This window comes from Plectropomus leopardus, chromosome 4 (genome assembly GCF_026936395.1).
Source record: "Plectropomus leopardus strain MGB_pleo_1.0 chromosome 4, ASM2693639v1, whole genome shotgun sequence".
NCBI lineage: Eukaryota > Metazoa > Chordata > Actinopteri > Perciformes > Serranidae > Plectropomus > Plectropomus leopardus.
The window spans coordinates 23,456,441-23,478,684 of NC_142179.1; the positions used below are offsets into that span (position 1 = coordinate 23,456,441).

At 41.0% G+C, this 22,244-nt stretch overlaps 2 protein-coding genes across 8 annotated transcripts in view; both read right to left on the reverse strand.

Moving 5' to 3' along the window:
* LOC121944494 (uncharacterized) overlaps positions 1–4,841 on the reverse strand; it is a 38,368-nt gene extending 33,527 nt beyond the window's left edge. Inside the window, exon 1 of the mRNA XM_042488301.2 lies at positions 4,493–4,841. Within this exon, the coding sequence (XP_042344235.2) occupies positions 4,493–4,584 (92 nt within the window). The 5' untranslated portion in view covers positions 4,585–4,841. The remainder of the gene's footprint in view (positions 1–4,492) is intronic.
* A 6,756-nt stretch (positions 4,842–11,597) lies between these two features.
* The window catches only part of rhobtb4 (Rho related BTB domain containing 4), a 45,895-nt gene continuing 35,248 nt past the window's right edge, over positions 11,598–22,244 (reverse strand). For all 7 annotated transcript variants that reach the window (XM_088076882.1, XM_042486552.2, XM_042486553.2 and 4 more), the window contains 4 exons: positions 18,393–18,543; positions 18,167–18,255; positions 17,820–17,925; positions 11,598–17,258 (listed from right to left, as the gene is read on the reverse strand). In XM_088076882.1, the coding sequence (XP_087933008.1) occupies positions 17,080–17,258; positions 17,820–17,925; positions 18,167–18,255; positions 18,393–18,543 (525 nt within the window). In that variant the 3' untranslated portion in view covers positions 11,598–17,079. The remainder of the gene's footprint in view (positions 17,259–17,819; positions 17,926–18,166; positions 18,256–18,392; positions 18,544–22,244) is intronic.

Sequence of the window (22,244 nt, forward strand, 5' to 3'; positions counted from 1 at the left end):
TATAGACTGCTACTGAAATAAAGTGGCCTTTAAAAAAGAAGTGTTGCCAAAGATTAATTCCTATTTCCCAACAATGCTAAAACAAAAACTTAGAGGGGACACCACCTGAATTAAGAATTTCACATGGCTAGCGTTTCCAAAAACTCTCCTCTCAAGTACCACTTGTCCTGCAAGTTTTATGCTGCGTTCAAATGAAACTTGTGAACTCGTAGTTATGACGTAGGATGCCATGTACATGACATGTTTGGCATTCAAGTGGTTAAGTCGTGGGAGCACCGCTGCTAGGGAAATGGCAACATGGACTCTACTGTCGGCGTCTAGAGGTCACCAAGGCTAACAAATTAGCAAACTAAGGAGCGAGTCACAAATTGCAGGTAATGCAAAGGCATAGTGTTACAGGAAAAAGATGAGACCGCTGGGAATATCAACAGAAATATTATGTTCTAAGATATCCTCAGACATGTTATAATATTAGCAAAAACAACTCTTTATAACTAGAATTAAAAGATACCAACGTACCATCTACCGAAAAATTACAGTCCATGACCGGTGTTTCAGAAAACATCAGCCAAGACATCTCAACTTGTGAACTATTCCAGAAAATTTCCACTTTCGAGGTTGTAAATACTTTCATGGGTATTCATACGTATGTCATGAACATGGTAAACACGACATCAAATGAGCACAGCATTAGATCTCTCCCTGCTGAAGCACAGCTGAATTAATGATCGCCTCGTTATCAAGCAGCTTCAGGAGTTCATAATGAACTGATCATTTGAATCAACTGTGTCAGAGCAGAGAGAGATCTAAAACATGCAGGACAAGTGTACTGAGGGAGAGGTTTGGGAAACACTGCAATAGGTTATTTACATGGCCTAGAGAATCTCAATCAAAATTTGTGAACATGAGCTACTCTCTGTCAAAGCAAGAAACCAGAGAAGAAAGTCTCAAACTTGTGATGTCATCAAACATAAAGTCTGCTGCTCCGCAGACAATAAATAGGAGCCTTCTTGTGGTTCCACAGAAAGTTTGTTTTCTTTTATTCCATTATAGTGTTCTCGGCTCTGACACAAAAACATTTCATCCATAACATTTTTCCCAAGTCTTTGTCTATGGAGCAGCTTCAGACTTTACACTGTATGACATCACAAATTTGAGAATTAGCACTAGTTTTTTGGATTTGGGAGAAGTTAGAAATAACAGGGAAATGGGTGTAGTTATTCTTCCCGGTACCTTTAATATTCGCAATACCATTACCATTTGGTGACATATCACATTGCAGCTACCACTGTGCCAGAAAAAAGGGTCACAAGTGAAGGCTTTATATCATTCAGCGGTAAGTTCTTAACTTCTCAGTAAATTCTTAAACTTTTAAATCACTTAGGAAAAGCTATAGTAAAATTCATTCATACACACAATTTAATACCTGACTTGGGTCCAGGACTAGACTTTCAACACACAAGTTGAATGAAGACAAGATTAATCTCTCCCTGAATACTCTGTCTAAACTGAATCACACTGTTACTACAATGAAAAATCAGATATTTACTTCATGCGTCACTGCCTGGCTGCTGACTATAATCTCCTGCAAGAGAACATAGTGAAACACTTAACACAGCATCAAAGTGTGGACAGCCAGAAAGAAGCCTATGAAGGTGTGTTCAAAGTCAAAGGGCCCACAGATGTCTGAATTCAGCCTACACCCAAGTCTGATGACAAGTGGTCAAACTGCTGCACAGCTGAATAGGAATTCACATCTGATGTGCTTTGCAAGGCTGAAACAATGCAGCAAAGACTTTTTATGATCTCTCCTCCTCTTTATTATGCTTAGCTAAACTGGTGCTGCTCTATTTGTTAGCTGGCAGGAAGACACAGCTGGTAGCACATGCTGCTTTGGTCTTATTGGCCGAGTTGAAATTATGTAAAATGTGCACAAACAACTCACTGAGGTACTTAAGTTGTAAAACGTTTTTTTAGTTTGTGCTGGAACTGGGACATACACTTTCATACAGATGTCAGATGTCAAACTGGATATAAGGCATGATTTCTGCTTATTCTACTTAAAAGTATTTCCTTTTCTGAGAATTAGTCAATGTCCTTGGGAACATGCATTATCACTGTTTCTCTTTCTGTCTGTCAAGCGCAAACTAACACAAAACACATGCACACAGTGCAGGTTTCCAGCCTACAAGTGAGACACTTTGTGGTCCTCAGTGGTCTGGGACACTGAGGAGGGACCTCCAAGGCTGTATGTTGAGCAGAGAGGTTTGAATGAAGGATGCATTGAAATTGCACTTCTTTTCTTCTGAGTCTCGCCCACAAAGGGTCTGTTTCCCATTCAGGACACAAGGTCATTAGATAATACACACAGGGACCTCAAGGCCACACAGTGGGGGCGGGAACGTTCAACAAAACCAAGCCTCCTACCCCTCTCCATGCAAACTTCTCAACACCCCCGACTCACTTTAACAGTCTCTGCAGGATGCATATGCACATCCAGAGACAAATATATTCACATGCAAACTCACATAAAATCCCTTCAACACGCACAGGCACACACACGGGGTGGGTGTTTATTTCGGCGGTTTGACCGTAGGAATCATGACATCATCATGTCCCCCCACCACCTCTCTATTCAGCCACAGTAGAGTTATTTAGCTGTCTAAAGTGGGCTCCGTGAATGCTGAGGAATTTCTCTCCATTTCTCTTTTTCTTCTCTTTTAGGTTCAACCAAACATGTGTTTGTTGTGGATAGATGCATCTGTATATGTGTGTGTGTGTGTGTGTGTGTGTGTGTGTGTGTGTGTGTGTGTGTGTGTGTGTGTGTGTGTGTGTGTGTGTGTGTGATTTTGCATGACCGTTTGACAGGCAGTGGATTGGCAGAGACACAATGCAGATCTGTTGTTCACCGAAACTTTAGGGAAAAGCTCCCCAATGAGAAACTGCTGGATCAGTGCAGTATCAACGTGAGGTGTTGCCATGGGAGAAACCTCCATAGTGATACTGAACATGGAAACTTTTAGAGATTTTACTAAAAAGAATGGAAACTCAGCACGTTCTGCCTGGATGGGGAACTTCTTTCCATTCATGAAAATGTCCGAATTCAGCTTGTCATGGTTAACTCGTTGTGTTCTGTATCCCATTTCATTGAGTCTGCATGGCGTCATGAGAAGCCAGGAAGAAGGTAGGAAGGAAGCAGGCAGGGAAACTGTGTGGCAGAGGGAGAAGCAGGGCAGAGGAAGATGAAACAGAGATGGACAGAATCAGTCCTCTACTTCCACATTAGCACACATGTGTGTTGGCTTGGGCCTTGGCCTCCTTCTCTAAACTATAACTTCATAAAAGAGGGTGGATACGTGGAAAGAGCCGGGTCATAGTATATCTAATTCTCCCTGTGCTAGCTGAATATAGCCAGTGACATGTCAGTAGGTGGAGATGACAATACCACACACACACACAGTAAAGGAGGGAAAGAAAATGGAGAAAGATTGTGAGACAGGGAGAAGGGTATTGTTTTGGAAAGATGGATAGGTCACCATAGATACAGACCAGCCAAACCCTGTGACAAAAGGACAGAGTGAGCCAAGTGTCAGGTGATCAGATTACAGCATGACATGGCTCACATAATCTGCCAAAGCAGAATTAATGAAATACTTCAACTTTTCATGAGTCGTCTAAAAGCGAAATTTACGTTAAAATTTAAAATAGTGAGTGTTTTCTTCTGGTTAAACACTTAATTGTGTCCATTCATACTTGTTTTGTATCCATGTTTCAAGATCAATCTGCACAGATAGTACTGCTAAATATTGTTCACTTATTGTACTCAGTAGTTGCTCAACATCTCTGTATTATTGGTTAGTCGTGTGTATGGTGTTCCAGTATGCTGTCTATCAAATTAAAGAGCCTCTCCCTGAAAGACAACCCCTGTCAGAGATCAGCACATCAGCAGAAACACGATCCTCAGCACAAAGAATGAAGCTTCGCTGCTCCAGGGGAAGAATAGCAAAGTCACTGAGCGCAAGGCAGGAGTGATGGCAGCGGGCCGCCGGCCAGGTGCTGCGCTCTGAGCCGCACCAGCCGCCTGGCGTACGTAATGAACGCCAATCCACACTTTACGTCAGCTCTCCTAGAGGATGGAGAAAGTCAATGCGCCCCTGTGCTACTAAAACAAGCCTGTGTGCATTTGTTATTACTGGAATTGCAAAGATAGTCCAGGTTGCGTGCTGGCCACCTCCATATCCCTCATTGGATTAATTGAAATCAAGCCTCCTCTTACGCAATAGCCAACCTGGTTGTGCGTAAATGGCTACGACAGTGAAACAAGATGGAGATCATGAAAGTTTCATAAAGTTACTGTTTGTCCTTCGTATTATCTAATCATAATGACGCAGAAATATAAAGTTTGCAATTAATGTAATGTGTTAAAATACAAACTTATAAGATTCTGGTTTCCCAAGCAGATACAAGTTTGTTCAAGAGCATTTTGTGTTACCAGTTGGTGGAGGAACGGGGGTTGAGGATGTCCTCTTTAGCCGTCAGCAGCGATAGGTTGTAGGTATCAAGGTTGACCGTCTGCGAGCTCATGATGGCAAAAGTTTCCAGACCACTCCCGCAGCTTCTCTCTAGTCTCAGGTCCCGACGATTTTCGGGGTCGGAATATGTGCTGGAAAACAGCCACAGCGAAACACGGAGGGTCGTCCACGGCCAGGAAAACAGCAGTAAGAGTATGCTGGGGCATGCAATGTGGGGGCTTAAGTTCCAAAGTGGAGCGATCTGTGCAAGCGCTGCGCACTCACAGCGTGGAGGAGACTGCAACTGCACACTGGTCTTTGTGCAGCGGGGTAGAAGAAGTTTTCACTATAAAGCCACACCTCCCGTTGAGAGAGTGGAAAGCATAATGACTTCACTAGCTGGGTCACTTTGGAGGAGACGTAAGCGCTCAGCTACAGATCATAACCGCCTTGTGCATCCTCCTTATCCTGATTTTCACTTCTTAAAGCAACTTGCCTGCGTTTAAATTGTGACTGACAGACTCTTTGGTGTGTTAAAGAGTGTTATAGCACCATCCACACCACCATCACTACTGTTTGCATAATAGCAGCATTTGCATGATAGCTGAGGGTCAACAGCACAGAGCAATCATATGAAATCATTTTTTGCATTTTTTTTTCCACATAATTTGAGGGAAATCCAGGATGTTGTGGTTTACAGGGGCAGTGTGGCAGCTTTGGATCTGTCACTCACTCTTTGTCTCTTTTTGCCTTTGAATCACCATCCTCTGGCCCTTGGCAGACTCCAGAGAAGCCATTTAAAGTGCAGGCAATATGAACAAGCCAACGAAAGGCCAATTTCATGGGAACTGAGTCTGAAACAGGCTGCAAATAAAAAAAAGGGGCTGTTTCTCTGTTTAAGAATGGCTGGGGGTCTGTTCAATAGCTGCTCAACAGTAACACATGCACACACAAACTGACCACACCATTGTACACACACACAAACACTGCCATGCACTGTTGCACAGGCTCACACATGCACAGGCGCACAAGCTGTGAACTCTGGTCAAACTCAAACTCCAGACATGCAAACACACATAGACACTCATGCACTGGTTTTCCACTGTGGGGCAGTGGCAGGGGGGGGGGGGGTTAAGATGTTGGATTATGGGAACGTTCCTGAGCTCTGTAATTTACTTAGCAGCCATTCTTAGATAATCCAGGGCAGATGTAGGGGATAAAAGTCACAGGTTTTCTATTTTCTGAGGTGTCAGACTTAGGGGGGGTTGACCTTATGAAATTTGATTTCAGATCACTTTTTTCTAACTTTGAACACAACATGCTATGCTTTTCACTGCGATCTGGAAACAGTTCACAGTGGTTTATGTGTAATCCTCTGGTGAATACTGGATTGACACAGTTACCCGACACAATCACACGTGCAGAGAAACACTTCCCTTTAAGACAAAGAGTTTCAATTTCCATCTTTGTAGTCCTCTTTCTTGGGTACATTTTTCACTGTTTGGGTTTCAACTGTTGTTCAGTGAGTCAGGGAAATGATTAATAAGCCTGTACCACAAATATAAAGCAGTTTCTTAATAATTTAAACATTTGAGCACAGTGACCCACTATGAAATAACAAACATTTCTGATGTTTATAAAACTTTACCATAATTCCAAAAAGTATTAAAGATACTGAAAACAAATCCAGCATGATACTTTGCAAATTTTAGACTCCACTGTATCAGTTTTTATTTGGAAAAGTATATTTCTCCACTAAAAGCCCACATCTTGTAAGCTTTTACTGTAAATTGTGTGAAGAATGTTGCATTACTTGTTTAAGCAAATATGCAGCAAACACAGACTTTGGGCCAAAACCTGCATGCCAGAGGGACAGGGGGCATGACATCCCCATGCCGCTATTATTCTTACAACTTCCTGCTATTAGAGGCTCTCCTGCCCTTCCAGCCTCTCAGTGCTTCTCTGTGGATGTGAACGGCGGTGCTGTTATGCTCCACTTCAGAGGACTTTGGCATTTCCTTTGCTGGGGTGTGGTGGCAGCTGTTGTTAGAGATGGGGTCTAAATGTGGGAATGATTGTATGTCCAGTGGGGATTTGGGGATGTGTGTGTGTGTGTGTGTGTGTATGTATGTGTGTGCTAATCGGGGTTTTCGTCTGATTTACTAAAACTCCTCTAATTGTCACAGGCTTTATGTTCAGCTTCCTGCCTCCCTGACGTAGTCTAAACTAACAGAGTGTGGGTGACAGAGTGTTGAGTGGTCCAGTCGCACACAACATCCTCTCAAGGTCTCTCAAAGCACTCTTAAATCCCAAATCCATTGAACAAGTCTCGTCATTGACTTCCAGTAAGCTCTTGTGACTGTTCCAACATCTAATGATGGGCGGCATTGCATAACATACAAAACATAATCTCCCTTTGAATTGACAAAATAAACTTTTGCCACTAAACAAATAGCTTCCTCGTAGGCCTGGATTTGTCCAAATCCTTTTTTCCAGGGGTGAGGCTTGTGTGGCAGGTTTAGTGTGCTCAAACCTGATGGGTGGGGTCAAAAGGTCAGAGATGTGTTTGGGTTCAGGGGTCACAGCTTGAGCTTTGTCCTGCTGTTGTCCTACACTGCACCAATAATATATTTTCCACTGCTCCTCTCTGCATGCTGTGCGAGGCCAGGATGTCCCTTCCTCCATATGTATGAACACATGCTGTCATATTTGCGTGTGTATGAACAGCTGCAATGGTTGTAATCTTCTGTTCGAGTTGTCATAAATATAGCCTTTCCTATGGCATCATCCCATTGTCTTGTGAATGTACTGTTTTACAGTATGAACCGCTGGAATGTGTTCAATCTTTTCAGTGCCATTTGTGTATTTCAAACAAGTCAGACCTTGCTCTACATGCTGCAGCAAGGTCAGCTATTTATTCATCCCATGGAAACCATCAATCACTGCAGCTTGTGCAAACCAACAGTCACAAAGAGAAACAACGGTGTTTTATTGCTTATTATATTATCATTTTAAGGCTACACATAAAGGTTCAGTGTTTAAGGGTTAGGGGGATAACATGGCATGCAGCAGTGAGGATTGCAGATTGCAATGAGCTGAAACTGCTCCTGGTTAGAATTTCTTCAGCATTCATTGTTCAGGTTTTTGTTTTTTAACTAGAAGCTTAATTATCTGCAGAGATCACTTTCTCTCTGAAACAAGCAGACCAGGTGATTACAGTTGTTAAAAACACTGAATAAAGTAATTTCATGTTTAATGTTTTTTAAAAACACTGGCTGACAGAAAAACACAAATAGGTTCATCTATCTATCTGTTTGGTTCCACTGTTTTTGGTGGACTCTGTGAACGAGGAACCATGTTCGATGTAGATATAAATGGCTTATTTTAAGGAAACAAAAACACACAAATTCTTATTTTCAGGTAATTGCACACTAAAGATAACATACTTATATTATTATTTTGCATTTCTGTCGATAGATTCCTCTAAATCATACACACCGGTCCTTTAATTTTCTTTCCTTTCTGTTTTTCTGGGTGAAAGGTTAAAATAAGAGCTTCAGAAGATGATCATTTCTTTGGCAGATTTTATCTGTCAACGTTGGGACAGAAGCTCCGTGCTTGCAATGTAATGTTATTATAAAAGAAGCTCTTGTCTGACAAATATTTTAAAACTACAGTGGTTTTTTAGGTGTCTAATAAAATGAAACACTACTTTTTTGTTTTTACTTTAGATTGAAGACACTTTGGCTTCTCGGTCTTACCTCCTCCTGTCTGAGATCAGTGGAGGAGTACTGTTATTGCTTTCCCGGACATGGATAATGAGGTGGATGTGGGAGAGGCTCCGAGTGGCAATGATACAACTGAGCAGAAGTTAGTCACTAGTGATACGATGTGGTGTACACACATTTTATCTGACAGCTGAACTAACAAACTCACCAGCAGCTGAAGGTCAACAATACCTTGCATAGCCTTGAGAGACAATTGAGGTCAATTCAGGTGCCAGACAGGCATGATAACAGAAGGAAACATTAGAGATACGAAGCGGAGTTAGAAAGAAAAAACACTAGTTGCAAAGAAAAAGAGAAACACGGAGTCGACACATGTGCATACCCTTTGTCTTTGTATGTTTGTGCTTGTGCGTGTGAGAGAGCGTGAGCCAGACACATTCTCCATGGATCAGGGTGTCTTCTCACTGGGCTTCCAGGTGAGGTCACTGCTCAGCTATTCGCCTTCAAAACAGCCTTGAGATATCTTCCCCTTGAGCCACGGTGTGTGCATAAGTGTGTGTCTATATATGTGTGCATGCAAGTGCTGTGTGCAGTTTTAAACCACATTCTTACCTCAGTAAATACAAACACAAGTACTGAAAAACAGGGTTTTTTTTTCTCATTTAAGCATTCAAACGGTATAAACATACGCTTTTGACTTCCTCATGGTTTTCAAAGGTTGCCTCACTTTGGTAACAATATGACAAGAATAAACAAATGGTAGGGTTATTTAGAAATAAAAAAAGCGGCCACAAATCTCTGTTAAAAAAGGGAGCTCCATGTCTGTTTTCCCACACAAAACAGGCCTTAAATTAGATTGTGGTGTCAGGATGATAAAGGATTCATAAACCTTGCTTTGAGAGGCCCTGATTTAGAGGTGTATGCGTGTGTGCATGTGGGGAGGCAGACAGTTTTGTTTATGGAGCAGACCTTGGGGAGGGCTGGACCAACAACATGTAAATGACACACACTCGGAGGAGGGTGAAATATGCAGAGAAATGTGCTGTCACTCCTCAAGCAATGGACTTGTTACTTACTTGTTGGTCCACTTGTGTGAGTGTTTTTGTATCCTTGAAAGCTGAAGCTTGCTGTCCCAGGTTTAAACAAGTTGTACACCTTCTCTGAGATTCAAGGATTCTTCCCACTCCTCCATCATATTCTTTGAGGCCTAAAGCATCAGCAAAGATTCATATACAGTATCCGATCATACTTCTAACATACTTATAGAAAGCCCCACTCATTCATATTGTGCCATTCTCAACTATACAAGTGTTTTGTGTTTTGCGCTCAAATTCAGATCTCCTTATCTGCTCCCAAGGGTACCCTGAAAAATGAGAGCCAGATGTGGTGATGTCAGCGCGTGTCTGTGATTCTCACGTTGTGTTCTGTGAGGCTGTGGTGCAAGAGCAGGGGCAAGGTTGGTGGGAAACTTGAGCACAGCCCACAGATCAAACAGCTGACGCAGCGCAAAGGTCTGTAATCAGTGTTGAAACCCATGCTCGTGACCGTGGATGACGCTGAGGTCTCTGCTGCAAAATGCATGCTAGTAAATTCCTCCATTTACTAGAGAATGAGAAGAAAACTGGCGTACGTCATTTGGTTGTTAAGAGTTTCATGATATGACTTTACTGGTGTATTTTCCAAGAAGAGTCTTATTGTAAGACACACGCACTCACACGTCAAGATGGCATATGGACACACATATTCAACTACCCGCAACTGCCACCTTCCCTCGTCACTCTTCTAAAGTTTCTCAACAGTAGCCACATCACTAAACATCACCATGGCAACACCACCCCCACCCCACCCCATGTTTCTGTGGCTTACTGGGATCCCTTACCAGACTTACTCTATTAAAAGCCTCAGCATGTTCTTGATGATGCGTGTGTTCAGGGAGCCACTGAGCGAGAGCTGCTGATTCAGTCTGTCTTTCAGTTTGAAGTTTGAAGAAATGTAGAAAGAATATATATGTGTGTGTGTGTGTGTATAAGAAGACAACTGCTGGTGATTTTGAAAACAGCTTTTAATATTGAAAGTGAAAAAATAAAGCATTAATGATAATTCAGAGACTCATTGTGTTTAGAATAAGTTGAAAGGGTGTTGAAGGTGTTTATCTCAATTTCAATTGAATTCCAATCCAGACCATTAAAGGATAATGATGCACATGTGTATTTTAGTGCAGTGCTCAACTTGAGGCAATGCAGGGGCCTCCTGACAGCAGCTCAGTTGTAGCCCTGAAGCAGTAAACATCTATGATCCTGGCATGTCCTCGGGCCCCATAACTCTGGGTCTTGTGAATCATTGAAACAATCCCCCACTACACGAGAGCCTGCCAGAAAAACAGCACTGCTGGGCCCAGGGTTGCATCTTCAGTTTTGTCTGATACATGTTTTGTTTTGTATTTTACTCACAAAAAACTATAATGATATTGTTTGTGCGTGTAGGTCACAAAGGCTTTCATTCAAACTGCAGAGTTGTTTTTTTCCACTAGGTGTCACAGCTGCATCAGACTTGCAGTGAGTGTATGTTTGGGTGTATTGTGTGAGACAAAGGGCTGAGAAAGACAAAAGAAAAAAAAAGTAGAATTGACTGTTGTTGTTGTTTTTTGTTCACCTTTCATCATTTATTCACCTTTCATCATTTAGGACTTTAGTATATAAAAAAGATGAGTGCCACTTTACATTTAGTGCAAGTATCAGGTGCTATTTAGATCCAAGGGAATATATGACCAGAAAAAGCTATTTTTGCAAAGCAGTGCGCCTTGGTATTTTTTGGTTATGACTTATTGTTCACTAAGCAAAGTACAAGTTTAATCTCCCCCTCTTTTAGACTTTAGTATGGTGACTTGTTAAAAGCCACATTTTCTATAATTTAGTGGATCACCTATTGGATGGAGGGTATTGATGCACTGTAACTGGTCTCAGTTTACATTCATATGGAATATAGAGATTTTTTCGGAGAACCCAGAGAAAACTCACTGACATGGGGAGAACATGCACATTCACATCCTCCTCCACACAGAAAGAACTGAGCTGAGAGGTGGGTTCCCTGGCTGTGAGGCAACAGCCATAACAAATACACCATTATGCCACCCTTTTTCAAATCTGATCGATTCCTTTTTTCTTCTGTTTTTTCATGCAGAACTGTCAGGGGTATTTTATATTTTCTCCTTAAACATTTAAACCTAGATGAACATGTCTTTGCAATTCAACTGCATCTTGAATTAACTGAGGAACATTAAGTGGAACAAAGAACATACTCAAATCAGGAAAGTCTGTGGATTACACAGAAAAACACACAAACAAACATGTGAGACGAGTTCAAAAGATTAACAGTTTTAATAAAATCCATGTCAAACATCAAAATACTGAAATGGCAAAAAGAGAAAAAAACTTTTTTTTCTACTTTTGTTTTTTTTTCTTTTAAATTTTGTACAAATCACAGTGGTTCAAAAATATTACAAAGTTTTAGTTTCAAAACATTTTTTGCAACAGCAGCAAAACATTCTGATTGTTGTTTATTTTCTTGAAAGCCCTTAATAGTTTTGTGAGTGTGTGTGCTCTTTCTTTTGCTGTTTATTGTAATACACATGATAACACGAGCAGTAAATGTTAATAAAACTCCTACGAGTCAATGGAAACAAAAGTGCATGACAATACTATACAGTGCAGTATATACGATCCACTTAAAAATGACAGTATAGACCAGGGGTTAATCACACCATGTGTGTCTATATAAACACTGTTCTTGTCCTGGACCTCTCTGTGCATACAGTATGTATACACCAGCTCAGTAAATACAGCGAGGTGAGCAGTTATAAGGTGAGAGGTTAAAACCAACTGGGGCTCAAATTTACAACACTGCACTGTACTTTGGATAACAACTATCTTCATTAAAGCATAATATATAGTTGTCACAGCTAATATCTGCCTTTAATCCAACCAGTAATCCACAGATGCTGTTCCCCAACCTAGAATACACTGACTTTATGCATGATTGCAAAAGTACATTGCAGCTAAATAGTGGAAGCAATTGGGTACACTATTGAATTTGGCTTAGAGAGAAAGAGAAAGTGAAAAGTAATAAGTTATTTCAATTTTGATAAAGAAAAGTGGTAAATATAAAGTCTTAGTGTACTTATCAAAACAGCTGTATTAGGCTACATAATAGAAAGTGCAGGCACCTGAAAGAGTGCGAAAACATTGTTTAAAAACTGCTGGTTTGCTGGGTTTCTTGGTCATTAAATAATTTAAGTAGCATAGATGATATTTTACATACTGAACTTGTAAAGCTCCATATCTGTTATCATTGGAAGCTATCACTATGACCCAGTAACTATGCTAAGATATTGTACAAGAAAGAAAGCTGCCTACTTTTATTTCTGTGCTCACGTGTGTATTTCTTGGCTTAATCGACTTTATTTTTTGAGCCCACAAGGCTGCAGGTGCAGTGCCACCAGCCTGTATGGAGCCAGAAGAGTGACATTTCACTGAAGGCACAGGAAAGGAGACACCAAAGACTAAAAACAAGGTGTTCTCTCAGTCGCTAGGCCTCACATTTAAAAATGAAGGTCAGGCCTGCTAAGAAGGAAGAAAAGCGCCCCGTAAAATAAACCAGAAGAGCGTCACACTAAAACGGATGTGATACGATGAAACAAGACAGTCCAGGTGAATAACACAACCCTACTGTACATCCTACGTCAGGATGTGACTTTGGCCTGTAGGGGTCAGTGTGGAGCGAATATTGAGGGCTGAATAAAGCTAAAGTTTAATATTTTGCATCTCCATCTCTACCTCTCTGTATATCAGGGTTTCTCAACCTTATCTGGCCCATGACTCCATTTCTTTTTTCCACAAAATTCATTCCCATTACTTAATTTAGAGAGCTAGTTGTTTGTTCAAATATACAAAGAAATATAGTAATTATGACATATTTCAAACCTACAGTATTTAATTTATTATTAAACATTTTTATGTCAGTTTTAGAAATTTCCCACTACCCAATACCAAGTGACCCCAGATCAGGTCGGAAACCGACCCCATCGTTAAGAAACACTGCTGTATATACAGACTCTTCTGTCAAACCCTAAAAACATGCATCATGCTTTACCCAGTTTCTCATTACATACAGGCTGAACCCAAACATTATACTTGGCTATCAGCCATTTAGGACATTCTTAAAATATGTGCATTGCCATACTTGATTTCAATGGAAATGTATCCTTTTTTGATTTTCAGTTTTAATGGCCAGTAACCAATATCTTAAAAATCACAAGAATAAGCTTGATTGTTCATAGTAACTACAGTAACAGCACAAAGGAGGACAGCTGCAACAGCAACAGGTTATCTGCATGAGTCTTCCAAGTAAATGTCTGTCAAATGTCCCAGTATATTGTTTAAAGTTGTAAAATTAGTGATGCTACCTTAAGCTGTGCTGAGTTTATTTAGTAAAACTGAGTTGTGCATAAAGCCTTATAGCAAGAAGAGAGCTACTGTGGGGTTCAGTGTCAACTCGACCTTAAACAAGCTGGATAAGTCATGTTATTCAGCTCCTCAATGAGCAAGTTGTATGACATTTTTAAAAGACTTATGTGGAAATATGTGCTACAATCATCAGGTTTAAAAACAATCTCACAGAGGAACAATTCATGCTAAGCACGGAAAGGTAAAAACATAGACAAAAAAAGAAGAAAGTGCATTCCAACATCAAGTGTCATTATAATGACGAAGTTAGGCCACCATGCAAATAAACCACATTCCAGAAGTGTCTGCACTCTCCCAGCACACAGGCCAGCCAGTGCTTATTAAAAAGCTTTGCTTTCCAAAAATCAGTGGTTTTGAAGTTGCAGTACAGGAATCAACCTTTTAGTCATTTTTAACGCTACTTCTAAGTCACCTGGTCAGTGGAGATTTCCAACCATGGTGTGAGTCCTATTATATCCAAATAATATCCAATCTAGAAAACACTAACCCAAGATCATGTGATTAGATCAACCTACTGCACTATACTCTATGAAGGGTTTTATTCAAGGCTGTTTGCATAAAAACAAACAGCAGGCCTAAAACTTCTCCACACGCATGGCCCTGATTGACTCAAAATGGTCGAGAGTGCATAAAGCAACACCATAATCTATTTTACAGTTCTAACACTGTCATGGCCATTATTGGCTGTATCCATCATGTCAAACACTGTAGAACATGTCTGAAGGTTTGCTAAAATCCCTAGTTTTTAGTTTTGTCCAACTATAAGGCACATGGACCAAAAGAAGAGGCTTAATGGGTCACACCAACCATCAATAAGACAAATCTTATCAGCCATCCCTTCAATGGGGAACAAAAAGGAGGCCATGGAAGTCCATCAAAAACTGTCCCCCAACTTTCTCCTCTTTAGGTCTCATTTCTTAATTCCCAAAGCCCCGCACTGGGATGACTTTGAAACATCCATGGAGTAATTCCAAAATATGTAGGTTGCATGTAATGCTGAGTTCACTTTTACTCCACTTTTACTCTTCTCAGAGAGGAATCGGCTCAATTCTCACTTGGGTCTCGTGAGATCCTATCTGATGTCTATTTCGGTAGCTGACAATGACTTTAACACGCCTCCTATGGAGAACGGCAGAATGCACCACATGTCTCACACAATCCATCTATCTCCTACAGTTGCCTGGGTAAAGCTAAGGGGCGCAAACCCACAAATAGAACAAACGTGCTAATAGAAACTCATCACCACAAAGTCTCATTTTCACATTCGGTGCTAAAGCCCAAAGAAATTAGCACCCTTGACGAGAATATCAGATTTGCCCTCATACGCAGTTATACATCAAATCCTTTGAGACAACACTCAAATTAAATCTATGCAATACTATTTTCCTGGGTGTCAAGGAAGCATAACAGATCATACTGTTTTTGACTTACATTACAAAGTTGTGACCACTGTATGTAAAATTAGAAATCTACACATTCTAAAATCAGTGACCTATTACAACTTCTTACAGACTGTTAGCATATGGAAAATTAAGGTTCAAAAAATGTGTCTAAGTTGAATACCATCATTAATATTCTGCAGATAAAGACTAAACAACTAGACAAACGCTAAAACTGCAAACATAAAAATCACAATGTGTGTCTGTGTGTTCATGTGGACACTGTCTTATTGTGTCTTAAGCACCATTTTCAATTCCAGCAAGAGGAATGGAAGGCAATGTCCAGTAGTTCTCCCGACACCACAGACTAAAAACAACACCACAGGGGAGGGATTCAAATATTACATCAAACTGCCTCCTTCTCCCACAAACCACTTTCTTTCTTTCTCCTCTTTCCCTTCTTTCCGATACAGGAAGCAGGGATGCAAAAATGAAGAAAACGAGGAAGAAAGAGATCAAAAGAATCACAGCTTTGGTATTCAGAATTCCCAGCTGATCCATAGTCCTAGGTACAGTCCTTGTTTTAAATGCACTAATAATACTGTGCTTTAGCTTTTCCTAACACTCTTCAAGGAATAAAGTTACACTGATGTTAATAATTGAAACTAGAGTGAAGCAATCACAGGCACAAAAACTCCTGTTAGTTCGTGTGAAGGTTAGTGCCGGGGTCCTGAGCAGTGCTGCCCCTTTGTGGTGTAGGGGTGTAAAGGCAGGCTGGCTGAGGTGCTTCGATGCAACCAAGTGGTCATGGACGTTACAAGCGCATTTCTTTTTAATACTGCATCCATAGTTTCTCAATGGCAGAGGTATGAAGTAAGGCTAGCCCTCTTTACCCCCTTCATTGCTATAGAGTGGTCACTTTGAATGTCTCTGAAGAGCAGATTGGTGAATCCATGAAGGAGAGCTCATGTTTTGCTTTTTATCACACGTGTGGTGTGCAGGAGGACGGAGTGGGAGGTGAAGGGGGGGGATGGACACCAAGGACCACATCAGACTGGAGGCTATTGGTTTTTATACAGCCTCTTGACAGGAGCATCCCAAGTTGCTAATGGTTTTTAAGTTGCCCTGACAGCCAAACTTGCACTCTACACTAACAGTCCCATCGTTGCAATGGCAAGCAAAATCCTCAACACTTCCTAGGAGTCATGTGTGCCATTCCCCCTGATAAGAGTGTCCTAGAAGGTGCAAAAAAAATAAAATTAAATAAAAAGGTCAAATAATATAAAAATAATAATTACATTGTTAATTGTCAGTTCCTGGGAATCCAGTGCTGGTTTTAGAGGTGTGGATCTTTTGCACGGGTCTGTATGTGCAAGCTAACAGTCTGTGTAGAAGTGAAGGCAGAGGTAAGCTCCTTGAGGGGAGCTGCAGTGGTCAATGTGTAATAGTCATTAAGGTCAATGTGAAGGAAGGAGACTGAGAGAAATAGAGAGCCCTTGCTCCCAGTCCAATCACTCAAAGGCTGGGACACTGTGAGTGCTGGTGGAGGGACAGAGCTCGTGTGGAGGGGACACAGGACCGCACTGCAATGCTGCAGGCCCTCATAGATCAGGGCGTCTGGGAAGCACTCAACTCGGAAGCATCACTTAATCATGCCAACCAACCGCAAACATACGCTCACACATCCACGCACATACCCTTCAATTAAGTCCACACTTTTCACACGAGCATACCAAAATGCACTCATGAAGTCACCCACAATTATAAAGAGGCACATACATTCCCCCAAACATGCTGCCATTCAGGCGTAATCGCACTGAGTCATTTCTCCTCTGATAGAGGGTTCAAGGACAACCTCCTCTATACGCGTAACAGGGGGGTTAGTTATCCTGGGTGGGATGACCCAGATCAGGATGAAGAAGTCAGAAGAGGAAACCCTTTAGGAGATGTGCGGAGAGGAAGATGGGTGTCTCCAGAAACACCAGCCCCGTTTGGTGTGTTGCTTGCGCAAGATCTCCTCCTCACGCTCACGCTCCTTCTGAGATCGCAGATAGCGATCCTCCTCCTTCAAGAACCACACAGGAGGCCAGCGCTGCTTCTCAAAGTGCCTCTGGTTCTCTACAGAGACAAAGATACACACAGAAAAGGGGGAATTAAATAGATGACACATTTCAAATGTCAGAGGTGAAAGATTTCAGGTGTCATTTCAGATACACGTTAAAAAAGAGGAACAAACAAAGACAATAACTGTTGACCAGCGAGAGATGGTTAAATAATGATGTCATTAAAAAGGTGACACAAGGAAACAACCCACAGCAATAAAGACAAGTTCATGAAATGTGGGGATGAATTTTGCATGGAATGCATCCGATGCAAGACAGGTTTTTTAATCTTTCTATTACAAAAACAGCCCATGAGGAGTTCATGTGTTTCTCACTTCCTGCTTCCTTGCATCAGTGTTTTTCTGGACAAAAAAAAAGATCACTCCCAACCAAGTGCTTGCTATGAGCAAGTCACAGCATGCTGTAATTCCTTAGCTTAGCCCAAAACTGTGAATTTTTGTCCAAACTAGCACTGCATAGCAACCTTTGTTAAAGGTTTACTTGGGGAGGGCTGCATGTGTGAAAGGGATTTGGGAGAGACAGATAATCTGGACTAAGAGAGAAAATGTGTCTTTACCTGGAGACATGGCCTTCATGTCTTTGGGAAACTTGCGGCAGATGCTGTTATAATTAGTGCAGATGTGATGGAGACACCAAGCTGATAGCTGCTTGGCATTGTGGAACTGCAAAAGGAAAAACAGGAGAAATGAGTTATTACAGCTGTGAAAAAGGAAGCGAGGTGAAAGTTTTAAGGTGAGATCAGAGACAAAACGTGGTCAGATTAAGATCGTCTATCAAATGAATCTATGTTAAGTTACTATTCATCTTTTTTTTCTGAACTACAACTAAGAATGAATGGAATGAATGAATGAAATTAATGAATTATGAATTGATTATTTAAAGGTCAGTTTGTCGAGCACAGACCTGTGCAAGCTCAAGGTAAGCCAGCACTTGTCCATCAATGTCACCTCCTTTGACTGCCAACTGGAGAAGCTCATCCACAGCATGCTGCTCTGAAGGTGCACAAAACAAACAAAATTGTGTCAATATTACTGTTTGCATGACTACTGACATTTTTGTCTGCCAGTCATAAATTGTTAAGTCTGTCTGCATTGAACATAACATTTCTCACACTGCAGAGTGTTTTTACCTGTGAGGGCGACAAGGCGCGGCAAACACAGGCGGTTGGCGAGAACAATTAGTTCCATGGGCTCCAGACCAGGACAAGGCGTCAGCAGACCACAGTACAGGAACTCCAACACCCCGCGCATACAGGCTGTGCTGGTGTTAGGAATGGACACCTGGAAAATGATCAGATCAAGAGGAAACAAAAAAAACCATGAGAAATAAAGGGCTAAAAGTCAATGCAGAGACAATATATGCATTCATTTCATGAAATTTAGATACTAAAGATTCACACATGTTATATCAAGTGTAACGGCTAGAAATGGGAGAAAGACATAATATCAGTGAAAGTTGTGCAGTGTATTCGGAGGTAAAGGGCAGAGGACATGCTCTTCTGGCTACATTCTCTTTGATCTAGGCTCAGATGAAAGCACTGTCTGGGGGCTAGTGATGTGAGCAATGTGGCTAATGCTAAAGACTGCAAGGCACACACAGGCAACCCTGCAATCAGACCCTTTTCACAAATGAGACACTCAAGACTCAAGACTATCAAAGTTCTACCAAAACAGTGCATCGCATCATGCACATTGTGTTAATTTAGGAAAATAGGGCATACTCATAGATGTCAAAAAGGTGATTATAGGTGATTATAAGTGAGGACTGGACAACTCTAGCCATGCACAGTCAAACATGTTGAACATATTGGGTAAACAACTTTTGAACCATACTGGCAATATTTTATAATGGCGCAAAACCACCACAGCAGAGTAAATCAATTTGATTCATATTCATTTGTGAAATTTTAACCTTTTTTTGGGTAGAGGCTTTAGATAACCCTTTGTGGATTTTTTTTTGCCTCTTCCTAGACTGTATGCTTTATTTTTTCTCATTTTGTGTATTTTTAAATAGTCCAAAAATAAAAGACAAAAGACTAATTAAATGAAGAAACAATCACCAGTATTGACCTCTAGATGTCACCATACCATCAATTAGACCAGAGCCACTACAGCCACTGATCACGCTTCTTTCCGGTGAAACCTACAATTCCACTTTGAGCAGTTGCATTGTACATGCAATATACATGCACAATGAGCACGACCTTTTTATGGTCTAATTACTGATAATCGGACAAACAGCAATTCAGCGGCAGGTAACGCAGCCGTCGCCCAGGAAGGACGGAAGGAAGGTAAATTATGATAACAGTGATGACCTGACCCCTCCGGGAGCTCTCTGAGTGTACCCACTGAGACGCTCTTCAACCACCACCACCATAGCCAATTAGGAGAATGTCAGCTTGGCGCGACCTCTCGTTACGACTAAAAAGTCGCAACACTTAGACAAGGGTGGTCTCTAGAGCTTGAAGCCCCAGCTGAGGCCAGGAAGCATTAATGAGTGGACACATTGACAGTAACAGGACATTTATGGATGAGACCCATCAGCTGTGCTGACAGGTGTTCTTTTGCCCCCTCAGTCTGCCGTCCCAGAGCTCCATTAGTAGTTTAGTGCAAACTATAAATATTGAGCTCAGAGTGGAAAACAATTATCAAATTGAATGATTAAATGGAAAAGAGCTGCAATTATTCAAGGGTGTAAATGACATTTGAGGTTTTAATCTTCTGCATGCAATGTTTAAGGGAAAGAGTGATAAACTTGAAATCATTCTTCCTCTAAGGTGAAAAAAGGTTTGTCTTCTGTCAATAGTTCCTGTTAAATGGATGCACACCCACACGGTGAACACAAAAACACACATCGAAAATAATCCAGGAGTGTACCATGACAGACTCAGCGGTAAGTCTGCATAATGGCCTGCACAGACCACAAATCTCAATACATGTCTTCGACTCATGGTTTCTGACACATAACCCCACGGATAAAAGCTTTTTAACTATGACTGATGATTGCTCATTTTATTCACTGTCTTTAATGTTGCTAATACCAATAAATCTACAAATAATATGGCTTTGAAATGTCACCTTTCTGTTCTGCACAAAACAAGAATAGCCATGTTATTGCACAACAGCATGAACACTGAAATGTATGAGCCTAAAAATACAGAGAAGGAAGTGTGACATGAGCATGGAAATAGAACGGCTGATCACATGCTGCTCTCACAATTTTAGTTACAGGTTCTATTTATTTTCATATAGAAGATTTAAATAATAATCCTAAAAAATCTAAGAAAATTGTTGTAATGTAGTATGATGAGATAGTCTGATATATGACCCATTAACCATTTTGTCCACTGTACATGTTGTGCCCTGAAATGTCCAAAACCGACTCATTTAATTTTCGTTAACATTTTTTTAAATGTCTAAAATTATTGCCCTTTATAAATCAAATTACATTTGTTTCCATTTAAAAACTCGCTTTAGTATTAATGATTTATACTTCTTTTTGTAAATCTCTAACATCAGCATCTCTTAATAATATCTTCAGTACTAATTTTCTTTTAGAGTAACTGAATATAACTAGACCATCTGTTGTGTTAGAACTGTTATGTCATCTAAAAGCTCTGCTTCTATAAAATGCCGGTGTTTTAGTAGCATTTATGCTCTGACACTGCTTTTCAAACTAGCAATTATCTTTGAAGATAAGTGACTCAAAGTGAATACGAGACATAGACAGCCAATAGCATGGAAATCCTGAAAATCCTACGTGTACATTATCAACATGGATAAAGTAACTTTCAGAGTCAGCAGACAAGCTGCAGTTTTCATTGACATATAAAATCGCATTCACTAATAGGGATGGCAAAGCTTTTCAAGCAAGCTAAATTGCAGACACATTTACATGCGAATATGAATACACTCTTGCTCACAAACACAAGTGCTGACAGCTTCATTGTGTGGTCCGTCTTTGAGTCTTTGTCTCCGGGGCACCTGCTGTCTATGCTGAGCCAGCTTCATGCCATAAACAATGCAACAATAGTCACTAACATGAACCGTTTAGAGTAACCATAGACACCGGCAGCCCACCAGCAGCAAACACTGTGCCCCCTCAGTGATGCTGATGTCCTGCTTTCACCACCGGCCACAATAGCTGCAATGGCTTTTTCTCGCATCCACTCACATGGTGTGTTCTGGAATAAAATTTCAGGCCATCCATGTGTAGACTTAAAAAATAAAATGGTTTAGTTTTCTTCTAACATGCCTACTATAGCTTACAACTTACACCTTAACTGAATATGAAACATATGTATCCCTTGTCGGTCTATCTCTGATTACTTCCAATCCTTCTGAGGGCCTGAATCTACGTAACCTAACCCTGCTGACCTTGAAAGTAACCATACCCCAGGGGATCTGGTTCTGCAACACAGCCCGGGGAGCAGCTACTTAAAGACAGACGGAGATGTGAACTTCCTCTCTTAGTAGGTCAGGTGTGGTGCACAGGCGCTGGCCCCGCAGGAGCACCAAGCGACCAGAAGTTGAACCTTAGGTGAGAGCGCAACCTAAAGTAACCACACACGCCACTTGCAGGATGCTGACCCAGAAAAAAGAACTATTCTAGGCTAACTTTGAGTACCGAGACAGGTTAGTGAAACATCCCTCTCCTCACATGATGTGTGAAGAAAGTATGTGTATTTGCACATTTAGATTTTAAATGTAGGTAAAATCTATATGTGCTCATCATGACAGCAAGGCCTCCAGGGGTCTGGTAGCTGCAGAGGTTTAACCACTGGAGGTGAAACTACGGTTTCTAGGTCAATCTGATGACAGGCAGCAGGCATCCTGAGCTGCAAACTTTCACATACTAGAAGCACACAGAAAGACACATACGTGCAGGTTGTACAATGTACAATGTACAACAAGGTAACACATCTCCAAAGTAATAAACCTCATTCACCTTTGCCTAATCTCTTCTTTTATTAGATGCCACT